At 46.0% G+C, this 14,427-nt stretch overlaps 1 protein-coding gene across 1 annotated transcript; it reads right to left on the reverse strand.

Annotated features, from left to right (window-relative positions):
• Positions 1–1,388: 1,388 nt before the first annotated feature.
• On the reverse strand, positions 1,389–3,754 carry LOC125540612. The gene is made up of 2 exons (XM_048704214.1): positions 2,367–3,754; positions 1,389–1,631 (listed from the first exon to the last, which is right to left on the reverse strand). Exon 1 carries the CDS (start codon positions 3,552–3,554, stop codon positions 2,601–2,603), a length of 954 nt encoding a protein of 317 aa, XP_048560171.1. The 5' UTR covers positions 3,555–3,754; the 3' UTR covers positions 1,389–1,631; positions 2,367–2,600.
• Positions 3,755–14,427: the final 10,673 nt, after the last annotated feature.

Consider the following 14,427-nt stretch of genomic DNA (forward strand, 5'->3'; position numbering starts at 1 on the left):
AGGCTTGGTGAAGATGATCTAACCGCCTTGATAAAAGCTCTCGCGAATTTTAATTGGGAGAACAGGTTGAGGCAGATTCCAGCAATGGATAAAACGTACACTTATATTTGGTGGGAAGATGATGAGGGGAACATACGGTACCCGTACAAGAATAATGGAGTCAGTTTGCTCGCGTTTTCTCACAATTTCTTGAAACACCGCTTAGTAAGATATTTTTTGAAATATTCTCTCTTGTATTTAAGTTTGACAAGCTATTTTTGTATGACAAGCTGATAAAACTTATTTTGATGCAGGGGTTCCCATTAGATAAGCTTGAAGCAGCGTTCTCATTGGTGGTGGCTGAGAAATATTTTCTAGCACATATGCTGTTTCAAATTTTAGTTAGATTCAAAAGCAAATGCCAGCAGCCATGCCCTGCATCGATTGAGACTTTTGTTGATGAAGTGATTCAAATGTGAGCTATGCACTTGCTAGTTGGTAATCATACATAATATGGCAACTTATCTGATATGTTTTTTGCTTATTTGCAGGCTTGGTGATCACACAGTTGATTGTGAGATGGTCCAAAATAACTGATTTCAAGCGCAATTCCTGCGGGTGACTGACTGTTTAGCTAGATGGCCTGCTACGCATTTTGTGAGAGTTGAATGCATGTCTAATACTTGTTCTTGTGCTGGACACTCGGGTGGTGGCTTGTTGTGTGTGTTTGTTCATTCCTTGGTTTTGTTGCACCTTTGGTCTGAGTCCTCGTGTACGTACACAATTCCAGGCTCTTTCAGCTTGAAAATATATTGTATCAACGAGATTGTCATCCAACTGGACCTTTTCACTTTTTTCAGCTTGAAATTTTTTGTTTCATTAATTTTGAATAGGCACACTCAAAACAAGCGATTGTATGCCTTGTGGTGCAACCAGTCTTTGAAGGCATCAAAGAAATCCAGCCATGCCGCACAAACAAATGTAACCACAGGCCACGCAGAAATTACAAATGGCGCGAGCACACCACAAATGTATATTACGTGTGTGCAAACCAAATTTCATGTGGTAAACACATTCAACTTTAGACATTTGTTTTCAAATTCTTTTTAAACTTTATAAACATGGGTTTTTTCATTTTTTTTCAAGCACCACAAGTTCACGCTACAGAACATGAGCGTCAAGGGTACATGGGCAATCATTCTATTAGCAAGTATGAAAATCACGCTAGTTAACAAATTGTTTCCTTTTAAAATCCAAAATTTATCTTGTTTTTGGTCTGTCAATGCCAGTCAAATCATGGGCAAGCAAACAACGGAGGGAGGCATCAAATTAGTTCTCTAATATTGCTTGTAAAATCATAGTAGTAGAATTCATGTAAGAAAATGACAATGATGCAAGTTACAATCCAAAAGAAGCCACTCACTAGACATACACTAGACATAGAGCCATGACTCATACATAATGCATTCTACCCAAAATCCAGTTTAATAAATAAAAACAGTTGATAATGACCACATCAAATGCCTCCAGTGGACCCACACAACATAAAGTGATAATGATGCGGTCCAAATTTCCACTTGATGTGTTGCAACATCTCAGGCCTTCGTCTTCTTTCCACTTGCGCCAAACTCGCTTGCTGCTTCTATCTCTCTCTGGCAAAAACGAAACAGAGATGTTTGTCAAACATAATACCTTTAGTGTGACCATATGACAGGTTATAATTACCTAAAAACAATTTTAAAAATGAAAAATTGCAAGCTAGAGTAAACATGCGTCGATATTAATTATTTGGGAAACACCCAACACAATGTCTAAAGGTCAGTCTAGGATGCTCTGAATTAAAATCATTGAAACAGCCATCTGTGTCAAGGGTACATTTATTTACTTTTGACATCTTACATTCAGACACCGTCAGTGCTCAGCTCTAGTTTGAAATTATGCTTCAGCTGCTATGTGCATCTTTGAATGGACTTGGCTCATACCAATTCCAAGTTCAGAAACGAACTACACATACGCTGCTATATTCACTGAATGCCTTAAAAGTGTAGGGGTGAAGCTAATGACAACACATACGCTGACATCTTTGAATGGACTTTGCATGTTCAGGTAGTGACAATTGATTACAGAATCATGATTGCGGATGAGCATCTATATCAGACATCTACTGTTCAACATGAGGAGGTGGCCAAATATCTTGATTTCTATTAGCAAGTATGAAGCAAACTGGACGCGATAAGGAAGCATTGGAATTTTAATCATTTTATAAAACCTAAGCAAAATTATAGTAGCACGCCTGCAAATGAAAGCATGTTCAGTGATAGTGAACACACATAGATAAAATGACAGTAGTATGCAAATGAAACCATGCTTGGTGGTGGTAGTAGTACCGGGTGATCCTGTCGTCGGTGCGCACTGAACTCACTTGCAAAGAGCTGGGAATAAATATGCGTCGTCTTCTGTTGATAGACCTGGACATCGTTGTTATTCCCCATGTCGACACGAAGCAAATACTGGGCCTTGTGCACTAGTCGACGGTCCTTCCCCACCACACTGGTATCGTTTACGACTAGGTAGACGACGCCGTCTTGATGGATGCTCAGGACAGGGAACGACGGAGCAAGCTATCTCAAACCAGCAGACTGGTAGTTGGTGTTTGCCCAGATGTCTTGGATGCTGCACTGGTAGCTTATGCTCCACCCTGGGTGGTCAGGGTAGAGAGTCCAGACGGTCAGTCCATATTCTTCGCCGGGCTTGCGTTCAACAAATTTATTGAAGGCAAGGAACTTGATGGAGCCACGAACACAGGCCACGGAACGGAACTCCTCAGCACAGAGGCCGCCTGGATAGTCGGAGGCATCATAGTTTGGACGTCCTTGGGGCAACTCAATGAAGCTCAACTTGCAGCCTTGGTGCAGATCACAGAGCACCATGCCTTGGTGGAGATCCACCCAGCAGAAGGTAGAGCCCCGATAAGAGAAGCACGAGTGAATGGAGGAATACATGGCTATGTTGGGTGGAAGGGGCAGGCAGCCGGGCTTCAAGACCCATTCTTTGGCAGACGACTCCCACAGCCAGACGGCGGCTCGGGAGAAGCCTGGCATGACCCAGACGAGCTCGGCAAGAAGGTAGCCACCCCCGGTGGCGTCGCACATGACGACGGCCGACTGGTGCCCCATGGCCATATACTCGTCGTGGGAGGGGATAGGGGGGATGACGGAGAGGGAGCCATCCCTGGCGTCATAGATGAGATAGGCTCCCATCTCCGCAAACGTTTCGGCACCAGGGCGGTACCCTCCGGCGTAGAGGGCGACCATGTTCTTTTCCGCGCTGGAGATGTGGCTCGAGCGCAGGCCTAGGAGCGGGGCGGAATTCGGCGGCGGTAGTATGCGGAGGGAGGAGAGTTGCGGCGGAGAGGCGACGACTGCGCGGGCCTTGAGGGCGCGCAGGTACTCGATGACTGCATCACTCGTCTCTTTGTTGCTTGCTCCCCATGGGCAGGGGGAGGGGATTGGCACTGCAACCACGTCGTGGGAGAAATCAACATGGCGCTTGAGCAGAACCATCGGGGGGGCCATGGCGGCTAGGGGTTAGGGTTTGGTGGAGGGAGGGAGGAAGGAGAAGGGGGATTTGGGGATCGGATCGACGGTGGCGGCGCGGCTAGGGTTAGGGTTAGGGTGGAGGCAGCAATTTGATTTGGGGATTTGGGGATCGAGCGAGGAAGGAGAAGGGGGATTTTTGCCTGGTAGTAGATCTAAAATAAAATACATCAGCAGGGAAACCGGCGTCAAGGGAAGGAAAGAGGGGACTCGCTTGGACAGTTGGATCCACTAGCGAATGGTTCCCAGCAAACGGCACGCACCAGGAGGTAGGGCTGCGGACTGCGGTTCCGCGCTTTGGACAAAGCAGCGCCACGGCCCGGACCCATCTAATCCGTTTTATATCTGGGCCGATCCATTTCGAGCGCAAACTTGCACCGGGTTTGGGTCGCGGCGGACAGCGAACGGACGCTTCGAGAGTCCACGTGGTAGGCGGCCACCTACCTCCCACCCGCCAACATAAATGCGCACGGGCGGGTGGCCCCACCTATCATCCGCACAGCTCCGGGTCGTCGTCCTTCTCTCTGCCCGCGCTGCTACTATTATTTCGTATTTTATTTCTTTTTTATTTCATGTTGTATTCGTACACCTTTACACAAATTTTCATACAACAGGAATTTACAAATTGTTTTTACATCATAATGAGTTATTACATCACGGGGTGAAAGAACCGTGTGGACTAGTTTCAAGTGGACGGACATCCACTTGAAACTAATCCGCGGTTCTTTCACCCAATGATATAATAAATATCATCATCATCATCATATCATTAACAATTTATCATCATCATCATCATATCATTGGTCACTAGTCGTAATCACAAGTACTCCTGACATCACATAATAAACATATTGTACCTCATAGGACCTACTACATTCTCTTAGGACCTACTATATTCTCTAAGGTAAAATAGCAAAAAACAAGATAGCCCCTCGCTCTCCATTATTGAGAATGCAGATTATCCTGTCTTCAATTCTTGCCTTTCGCTTAATGTTGCTTCCAAGAACCTTCTTACGAATGTCCAAACATTTTTTCCACTCTTTGATTAGCATGTGTTCACCGGTTTCAGAAATTCGATATGCACAGGTGAGATCCGTAGGATGACCTGGCTGTAGGTTCAGAACTTCAAGACGACCATTGTAATACATCAGATGAGGCACACAATCCATCGGGATTTTCTGTTGGAAAACATAGTAATAACTTCGTAGTTAGCAATGATGTACTAGTTTTAGAAGTATGCAAAAGATGCACGGATGTTGTAATAGTAAAATATCTTACCAGGGTATCTCCATAGAAGTTATCGTGGTTCAACACGTGCACTAGTGGCACGTATTCACCATAATTTGAAGGAGTTCGATAATAGGTATTGTAATTATCAAAAAAGTACAATAAGCAATCAGATGATTTTTCTCCTTATAAGTTAATTCGGAGCCATCAGTGTAGTGGGTTTTGTCTACCATCTTCTGCACATTCTTTAAAGATTCAAAATAAGCTGTCAATGGAAATAAGCTGTCAACTATTTTGAAATAAACAATATAAATTAGTTAATAACTATGTTTGAGAAACTCACATTGCGATAGAATCGGAAGCGTATCAACAAGGACCCAAATGTCCATATTGTCTTGCTCGATGTCAGGATGACCAAGATCCATGGTGACAATCATACCCTCATAAAAACCATACATTTTGCAAAGTGCTTCCCAATTTTGACAACCAAAATGGGTTACGCTCTGAGAATTATACAGATTTACTTCAAAATTGATATCATGATGGGTCCTTAGGTGTATTTTCTTTGTTTGAAAATTTTCATGGTCTTCAAAACTCATCCTCTTCAAGACATAGCGTCTTGCATGGCATGGGATAAGCTAGTCGAATTGTAAAAGATGAAAATTAGACGTTGAAATAGTTGAAGTCATGCTTAATTACGAAAAAAAAACACTTGTCGTAGTTGCGTACCGTTTCAACATCGAAGGTCTCCTCGAGCTTAATGCTGAAGCGTCGATCTTCGTCCAGCTCAACGAACCTGCCGCACATACCTCGATCGTCGTGGCACCAGCTGCACTCCCCCGGGAGACTGTCGTCGTCCGAGTACGACATTTCCTACATTCATAATTCAAAGATTAAACTTGTACAATTAAATATATGTACTAAAAAACCTAAATTAGATCATTATTTTTCAAAGAAAATCCAGGCCACTCGATATTTCCCACATATTCTAGCACAAGTCATGCTAGAATTCACGGAAAAATCCGGCATGACCTTTGCTAAAAAAGGACATATCGAGCGCCTGAAATTTGGCGGAACGGAAATTAATCAACACTCCGGCAAAATATAGACCACTGGGAGGTGTAACCAAAACATGAAATAATTGCTTAAACTAAAAAATAACACCAAATATGGCATGTTCAACTAGTTCTATTAATTCAATTAGTTCTTACTGAATATAAACTTAGTATAAAAAGAAAAAAACTAGTTCTTTCTAAAAATGAAGTAGTTCAACTAGTTATTAATTTACTTACTATACTAGTTCAACTAAAACTAAACTAGTTCTATTAATTCAACTAGTTCTTACTAAATATAAACTTACTATAAATAGAAAGAAACTAGCACATATACTACTACTAATTAACATCTAACTACTACATATACTACTAATTAACATGTACTACTGCTAATTATACAACTAGTTTACCATCACTACTAGTAATTAATATCCACTACTTCTAAAAATCATTATCTATGAACCCTAAATTAACATCTACTACTACTAAAATCATCTACTAACTAAGCAAAGAGAGAGGGGGTTGGGGAGGGGTGGGGGGCTTACAGAGGGAGAGACGGTGGCGGGGAGGTGCTCGGCGACGGAGGGGCGGCGAGGGCGGGCTCGGGATCGGGAGGGCGGCGGTCCTGGGCGGCGGGCTCGGCGGGCTCGGTCAAGGGCGGCGGCGGTGAGGTCGAGGGCGGCGACAGTGTGGTCGAGAGCGGCGGCGGTGAGGTTGAGGGCGGGCGGCGGCGGCGGCGGTGAGGGCACAGGCGTGCTCGGGCTCGGGCGGCGGCGACAGGGAGTAGGGGAACAGGCCGGTGGGGGGGAAAGGAGTACTTAGCGAAATTTTGATGCGGGGGGTGGTTAACTCGAACTAGCAGTAGCGCACGTACAGAAAACGCGCTATAGCTAACTTATCTACAGCGCGTTTTGGGAAAAACCGCTACTGCTAATGGAAGCAGTTATTTCTTTTGTTTAGTAAAAACATCAAAAATATACATTGGTCATCATTGATCTTTTTGTGTATAATCTAAATAGTCAACATGAATCCTCACTGTACCTGTATAGGTACAGGCGAGGATTCATATTGCAACCACAAATCATACACATATAGTTCAATGAAGACGAAGTGCTTGAGATAGGTTGAGAAGCAACATATTTAAGGTGGTAAACACCTTGTTCGCTTAGCAGTATGGGACTAAACTTAATTAGTTGCGGTCATACTTACAAGCAGCGAGTTTTGAGCAAAACCACTGCTACTAAGTTCTTTAGCAGTAGCGCGTCCACCGTAAGGGCGCTACTACTATATCTAGCCTGGAGGCAACACCGTGGCAATTATAGTAGTAGCGCTCTTTTCACCTAGAGCGCTACTGCTACTCAGTCATTAGCAGCGCTCTTTTCTAAAGCTCGTTGCTGCTAATTAGCAGTAGCGTCTGTTTTTAGACCGCGCTGCTGCTATGATTCTGTGTATAAGGTTTTCCCTAGTAGTGCTACCTTGTCATATCAGACTGTTCTAGACAAGTTTAGCCGAAATCTAACAGTTGTCGCCTTTGCGGTAAAAGCATCGAAACAGAAGCTCATCTTCTCAATGGTCACATATTATAGCACCAACAACCCCTTCTCGTTGATCCTCGTTCTCCCAATGGACTGAATAAGAGATCAGAACATTTTTTTATTGAAGGGGTAACTTATAATCTTCACCTTTAATCTGCATCAAAATATGTAAACTTTTGTAGAGGGATGTGTGGGTACCAAAACGGGATTTCAGTGTTCGCAACCTTTGATCTTGTGTGATTGAACGATGGCGGCGCCTTGGTGTCGTATTCCCTCTTGGGGGCTTCATCTTTGGAGCTCGGCATCGGTGAGTGGGGCCAGTGGATGGCGGTGGTTTTGGGGTTCAGATTTCTGTGGCAATGATGATGGTGGGAGCGACATCGGCAGCGCGACAATAGTTGTGGTAGTCGGCTCTTCTTCGTCGTGTCCACGGGATTTCCTCGGTTTGTTTTGTTGTTGTAAAGTTGAAGCTGCGGCGGCGGGGCCCTGTGGTATATGATGAATGGTGCAGGTGGACCATTGGGTGATCTTCCGTGGCGGCAGTCGTGCTTGGTTTTGCCATTCGTTGTTCTCCGTCTGAGTCAGAGCTACGTTTGTTTGATCGTAGGTGACTGAGTTTGGCGCGGATCTTCATAGAACTTCACTCGGCCTCTACAGTGTGGGTTGAGTCGACGATCGCCTACAGCAAATTGGATTCGTTTGCTCAGGGTTTAGGGTTGACGATGACGCCTCTAGGGGAGGAATGATGACGATGATGCACGTGTGCTGTCTCGATGAGGCACCCTTTGAAGTGGCATGTGTGGGGTATCTTGTGTGTGCCGCTCAACGGTTGTGATGGCTTTATCCTGGCTTCCTGTTAATTAACCGGCCGGCTCACTTTTGCTTAATTAATAGACGAGGCAAAACTTTTGCCTCCGTTTCAAAAAAAAAATAGGTCCCATCACCGCTTGAAAGGCCGAAACCAGCTTGGCATTATCAGATTCCAACTCTAGCTTGTTTCGTCCGACTGTTCTAGTCAAGTTTAGCCGAAATCTAACCGTTGTGGCCTTTGCGGTGAAAGCATCGAAACAGAAGCTCATCTTCTCATCGGTTGCCGCTATAAACTTTCCGCTATGATCAAGGATTATAGCACCAACGATCTCTTCTAGTTGATCCTCGTTCTCCCAACGGACCGAAATAAGATATTAGAACAATCTTTTTTTTGAAGGGGCAACTTATAATCTTCACCTTTAATCTGCACCGAAATGTGTAAACTCTTTTTAGAGGGATGTGCGGGTGCCGAGAGCCCGAGACAAAACTTGAGTGTTCGCATGCCAGAGTGTTTTTTCTTTTCTTTTGCAAATATGCCACAATGCTTTCCAAGTAGAGGATGCCTCCGTTTTCATTGAGCAAGTCGTCATCTTTCATTTGAGGGCATTGTTGAGTGTGTAGCCTTTCCATGAACGGAGGCAGGGGCATGTACGTACCGAAGAGGCACGCACGCACGAAAGGGCAGGGCAGGGCAGGCCACACTTGGTTGCAACTTGCAAACGTTCACTTTGAGCTCCGGGAAGCCCGGGCACGCGTTGCTGGCTCCCTCCCTCACGGGTCGGCCTTGTCAGGTGCGCTACGGTGCACATCGCGACGGGGCCAGGTCTGAACACAGAACACCTGCGATGGCCGGCCAGCAGACTGGCACGCAGACTGCGCACCAAAGCCTGCGACTGCGAGCGAGCTCCTGTGCGTTGCGCCTCGGCCGCCGCCCGGTCCGTCCTTGCATGCATGCACGCACGCACGCACGCCGCTCCCTTGCCGTCGCGTACACGAGCACGCACGCACGCACGGCGACATTCATCGGCCACCGCGCACCGCTGTGCGGTGCTGCTTGCATTGGCTGCGTCCGAGGCGAGTCGTCTTGCCGGGCGGCCGTACGTACGTCGCGCGGCCTCCAGCTCTGTGCCATGTAGTGCCAGGCAACCAATCAATCAAGAGAACACAGGCAAGAAGCGGACCGAAGAGATCATGGGAGTTGGGGATTGGAGAGAGAGGCCCGCTGGGGGGAGGAGAGGAAAAGGCAGGCTAGAGAGAGAGAGTTTGTTTTTTTTGTATCACGGGTGCACATATGGATAAGCATCCATTTTCTCCTCTGAGCAAATGAGAAAATTGGAGTTAAAAAACTCTGAAAAAGTAAGATTTACTAAATGCCAGATATTATGTATTTGATCAAAAAGAAATAAAAAAGTTATTTTGCTCTTTCATTAAGCCTTCAAAGGTGACTAATCTGTAGTGCTTACTATAGTTTTAGAAAGTTTACATGCATGATTCTTTTTTGCATTACATTAATTGGACATCGTTTTCTTATGCAAAAAAGAAATAAAAGCCGAAGATTACACAAAAATATATTTAAAGTATGTATTTTAAAAACTAGCCTACATTGTTTTGTTTTCCGTTAAAGGCTTCGAATTAACACGGTTAATATGGAGTACTTACTATGTTTTTCGAAAGTTTATGTTATTCCTTTTGCATTACACCAGGTTTTCTTTGTTAAAAAGACGTACAATGTGAAAAAAAAATATTTCTTTGTAACAAAATCAGCCGAGAGGGACCCAGGTATGTATTCTTGTTTTTCTTTACTTTCTTTTGCGAAAGAGGCATCACACCCCTCTAAAATAAACCAAAAAATACGCCAATGTCCCTAGGGTCTGATTGTCTTCTTCCTCGAGAACAGGCTGATGGCGCGCCACCCCTGATGCCTCTCCATCGGCAGAGCCAGCTCGTCGTTGTAGATTGCGTGCGGTAAGCCATCAAGGCCTACATGACCAATGCTTTCGATAAAACAAACGTCGAAGCATTCACCGCCGGAAGATCCACACATCCAAGATCACAACCTTTGAAAATAAGTTCGCACGCCTCATGATAACACCGGAGCCCTCACCAATGTGACAAAGAGGAATCTGAATGGCCAAATTGCGAAGGGGAGCTGCCATCACCGCCACGCCAACAAACTTACAAATGGCATCACAAAAAACAAGAACTTAAAAATGGCGAGGATATGGACAAGACGTCCCAGATGGCAGAGACAACTAAGGATGAGATGTCACTAACGACACATGCGGCAAAGAACAAGGCATTAGAGACAATGTAGGCCACCAATTTTCCGCACCGTGAGAGCAAGGACCAGGCCGACAACTACCTCGGTGAGAAGTGGAAGGAAGGCTAAAAAGAGTAATTGCACCTATGAAGCATGAACTTGCACGGTGGATACATAGTCATGCATCGACTTGAAAAAAGTGTCGGGAACACTTGGGCTGATTTTCGTCACTCGCCGTCAAGTGGTTTGCTGACTCTGCCTACATGGCACGCCACCGTGGTAGCAAGTCCCACCTGTCCCAATGTTCCTCTGCCTCCTTTCGTGTCGTATGCACCATGGGTCGGGTCGCACCTGTGTTGACTTATTGCTGATGGTGACCACCATCTTGGTTCACCAAAGTCGTAATGTGGTTTTTGCTTGATACACATGAGGGACTCAATGTAGCTATTCAAAAGTCTCCTTGAGCTCTCCATTAGCGGCACCGCCTTATGGTGGGTGACTTTCGTTCCTGCAATGCCACATGCGTAAAAATTTCATGAGGAAGATCAGATGCTTTGTCTCGATACATTTATAGAGTTTGAAAGAATGGCTATAAAAATGCATGCACATTTGAAAAATATGTGCCGAGAAGTAGTAAGATCCAAAAGGATTTTTTAGTACCAAATAAATAAAAATACGTAAATAAAAGTTATGGGGAAAAGATGCGCATACTCCATGATGAACCATTGTGCTTGGGCTGCTGCCGTGATTTGAATTTTGAAATGAACTCCTACCGAAGCAGCACATGCCCATGCACGGAACAAGAACGAGCAAGGAAGGGTAGAATTTTGGGTTTGGAGCAGCCGGTGGAACAACAGAGGCCTACATGTACGTGCCCGTCTACCCCTTGTGTGTAGGCCTAGCCCTGGCCCGCTCGACGCGCCGGGCTCTCATTGGCGGGTACGCTGGCTGCATGTAGGCGTATGGCTCGATATGTGGCGTCAAGAGAGCAGCTGGTCCATCTAAAAAAAAGCAGCTGGTGGGCCCCATGCTTCGCCCTGCGCGGGAAGACCCTAGGCTGCGTCCACGAGCCGGCGGCGCACAGCATCCTGTGCCTCCAATGCGATCGGACGGGCAGGAGCGCACCCCGCGCCGCGCACCGGGTCCACGCAGCTGACCCGGGTGGCGTGTCCATGGCCCATCCGGAGTTATCGTACGCTGCCCTCCTCTACTGGGTCCATGCACCGCGCGCACCTAGCCTACCCCCCAGCCGCAACACACCCAGCGCCGCGGCGCCACCCCACACCCCCGAACACGCACAGCGAGGAGAGGAATGCGCAGCGACAGACGCGGCCTTCGTCGTCTCCATTTTTTCCGTCCCCTTCCTCTCCCCTAGGGTTTTAGCGGCCGACGACGAGGGTCGAGCATGGCGCCGTCCGACGGACCCGGCGGCCTCCCGATCCGAGCACCGCGCGCCCCCGACCATGCGCGACAGGCCCGCCGCGGCGCTGACGGCGGGCGAGTGCGAGGCCGACGGCGTCGCGGAGGAGGAGGAGGAGGCCGCGGCGAGGCGCGGCTGCTACCTCAACCCCGCTCCCCACGGCAAGCAGGTCGTGGTGGAGGAGACGAGCGGCAAGGGCGCGCCCGCCGATGGCGTCCAGGACGTCGTCCAGAGGCTCGGGCTCTGCCGACGCCCTCTACAGTTAGGCGAGGGCACCTCCGCAGCCGGCGCCGAGGAGGCCGTGCGGACGTGCTCGCAGATGGGTCCCGCGGCGTCCTGTGTCCCGGTGGCGAGTGGAGGGCGAGGAGGCAGAGGGGGTCGCGGCGACAGGAGCGTGTACACCTACGGCTGCACCTCAAGGCCGCAGGCTTCCAAGCTCGCGCCCAAGGTCTCTCTCTCATTCTTGTGCTGCGTACATTCTTGTGCTTTGCGGGTCGCCGTACAGTATTGCTTTGCTGCAGCAGAAGCTAAATTACATCTGTATGCGCACTACATTTAATCAGGGTCAAGCCAGATCTGAGATAGAATGGATGGAAGAGGGCTATCTTGCTAAGATTGTTCACGGTGATTGTGCCAAAGAGGTTAAAGTTGGTGAGGTATACATCTACTGTCCAAAGAACGTATAGCCGTCTACCTATTGTTTCATGTTGTAGTACTAGTGCTTGCATGTTTTGCTAACATTGTACTATTGCTTGTACTGCGTGGCCTATGCCATTAGGTAATTTGTTTGATTTTGGAAGAAGAAGGTGACATCGATAAGTTCAAAGGTTACAAACCGTCGGCTGCAGATGTATAAAAGGCTACGAGAGAACCTCCCAAGCCTAACAATGTAAGTATTCCCTTTCCAGAAATTTCGCAGAGGATAACTATGGAAGTCTTTAGTTGAGCTAGTCTATCTAGATAGTTGCTGTAGGCAGTGCGCAGTCAATTAAGACATATGTCTGTGTTTTGTCAAACATGAGGTCCAACTGTCAAGTGTAAAAGGCACCGGTCCTGACGGTGGTATTCTCAAGGCAGACATTGAAGATTACTTGGGTATGCTATTTTATCTCTGATTGCATTCCCCAGATGGGTGAAAGCATTAATTATTATACAACCTGAACTCTCTTCCTAGCTAGATTTGGTTGTAAATCACTTCTGTTTGTTGTTAACTTGATGTGTAGTCGTGTGTTCTTGATTGTTTATCCTAATCAGACCTCTATCCCGGTCTCATAAAAAAATAACTCCATGCTTTTTTATGTGCCATTCCTTATTGTTTCCTTTTCTTTTCATGTTAGTTCTCTACTTCAAAATGTGTGCGCGAATTCCGTAATAATCATTTTTACCAGCATTCTTGTGAGATCCAAGTAAAAGTTCTGCACTAAGCTTGAGCCTGCCTCTAAGCTCATTATGTCATGCATTTGGCTTATGCTTTCCTTATATCATGTGAATCAAATGGAACCCAGCCTGCATCTAATGACTATTTTTGCTTAACAAAGCTTCTGTAGCCAAGGGTGGCAAGAGCGAGTCTTTTGCAGCTTCAGGATTAGATTGCACTGATATTCCAAATGCTCAGATAAGAAAGGTATGTTTCAACTGTGAAGATTGCCGATGGGATTTTTTTGGTTGATCCTATCTGCCTTGTAGTGGTTTAAGTCCTGTTCATTTCAGGTTACTGCAGACCGCCTCTTAGCCTCTAAAGAAACCATCCCACATTACTACTTGACAGTTGACACACCCGTCGACAAACTTATCAAGTATGTTTCAGGCCTGATGTTACAAAGCATGCAATTGACCATTTAAGTACCGAACTTTTGTATAAAGAAGAGTTCTTCATTTTGTTGTGATACAGGTTGCGAGGGGAACTGAACCCACTGCAGGAAGCATCTGGTGGAAAGAAGATATCTAAAGACCTTGTTAGAAAGGTAATCACCGGTTCTTATATGTATATTGTTGTCTTTTAAGTCGCTCATGTGGAAGGTTTGCCAAAGAGAATAAAGTTGGCTGGGTATACATTTACTGCCTAAAGAATGTATAACCATCTACGTTTTGTGTCTTTCTCTTTTCTAACTCATTACTTGTGTTGCAGGATGCAGACAAGACAAGACTTGCTACAATCGGTGAGGAGGTGAAGCAGTTGGCTCAAAGAGCGAGGGATAACAGCTTAAGACCACAAGACTATGAGGTATGTGACGCATAATAAATTGAGAAGTATGAAATCATGCTGATCAGATATTCTTGGCTTGCTCAAAGAGTGTTCCCTTTTTAGATGGAGCATACCCATTGTTTTGCACCAATACTTTCTGTTCATTGCAGGCATTTAGTGATTTTCCAGATTGTTTCTGTAGTGATAGGGGAGGCTACCCTGGGTCTAATAATGGAAAATGCAATTATATCTCGAAGGTAATTTGACACACTAATTATATATTTCTTTGTAACAAAATCAGCGGAGAGGGACCCAGGTATGTATTCTTGTTTTTCTTTACTTTCTTTTGCGAAAGAGGCA

Source organism: Triticum urartu, chromosome 2 (assembly GCF_003073215.2).
Source record: "Triticum urartu cultivar G1812 chromosome 2, Tu2.1, whole genome shotgun sequence".
In the NCBI taxonomy this organism is placed as follows: domain Eukaryota; kingdom Viridiplantae; phylum Streptophyta; class Magnoliopsida; order Poales; family Poaceae; genus Triticum; species Triticum urartu.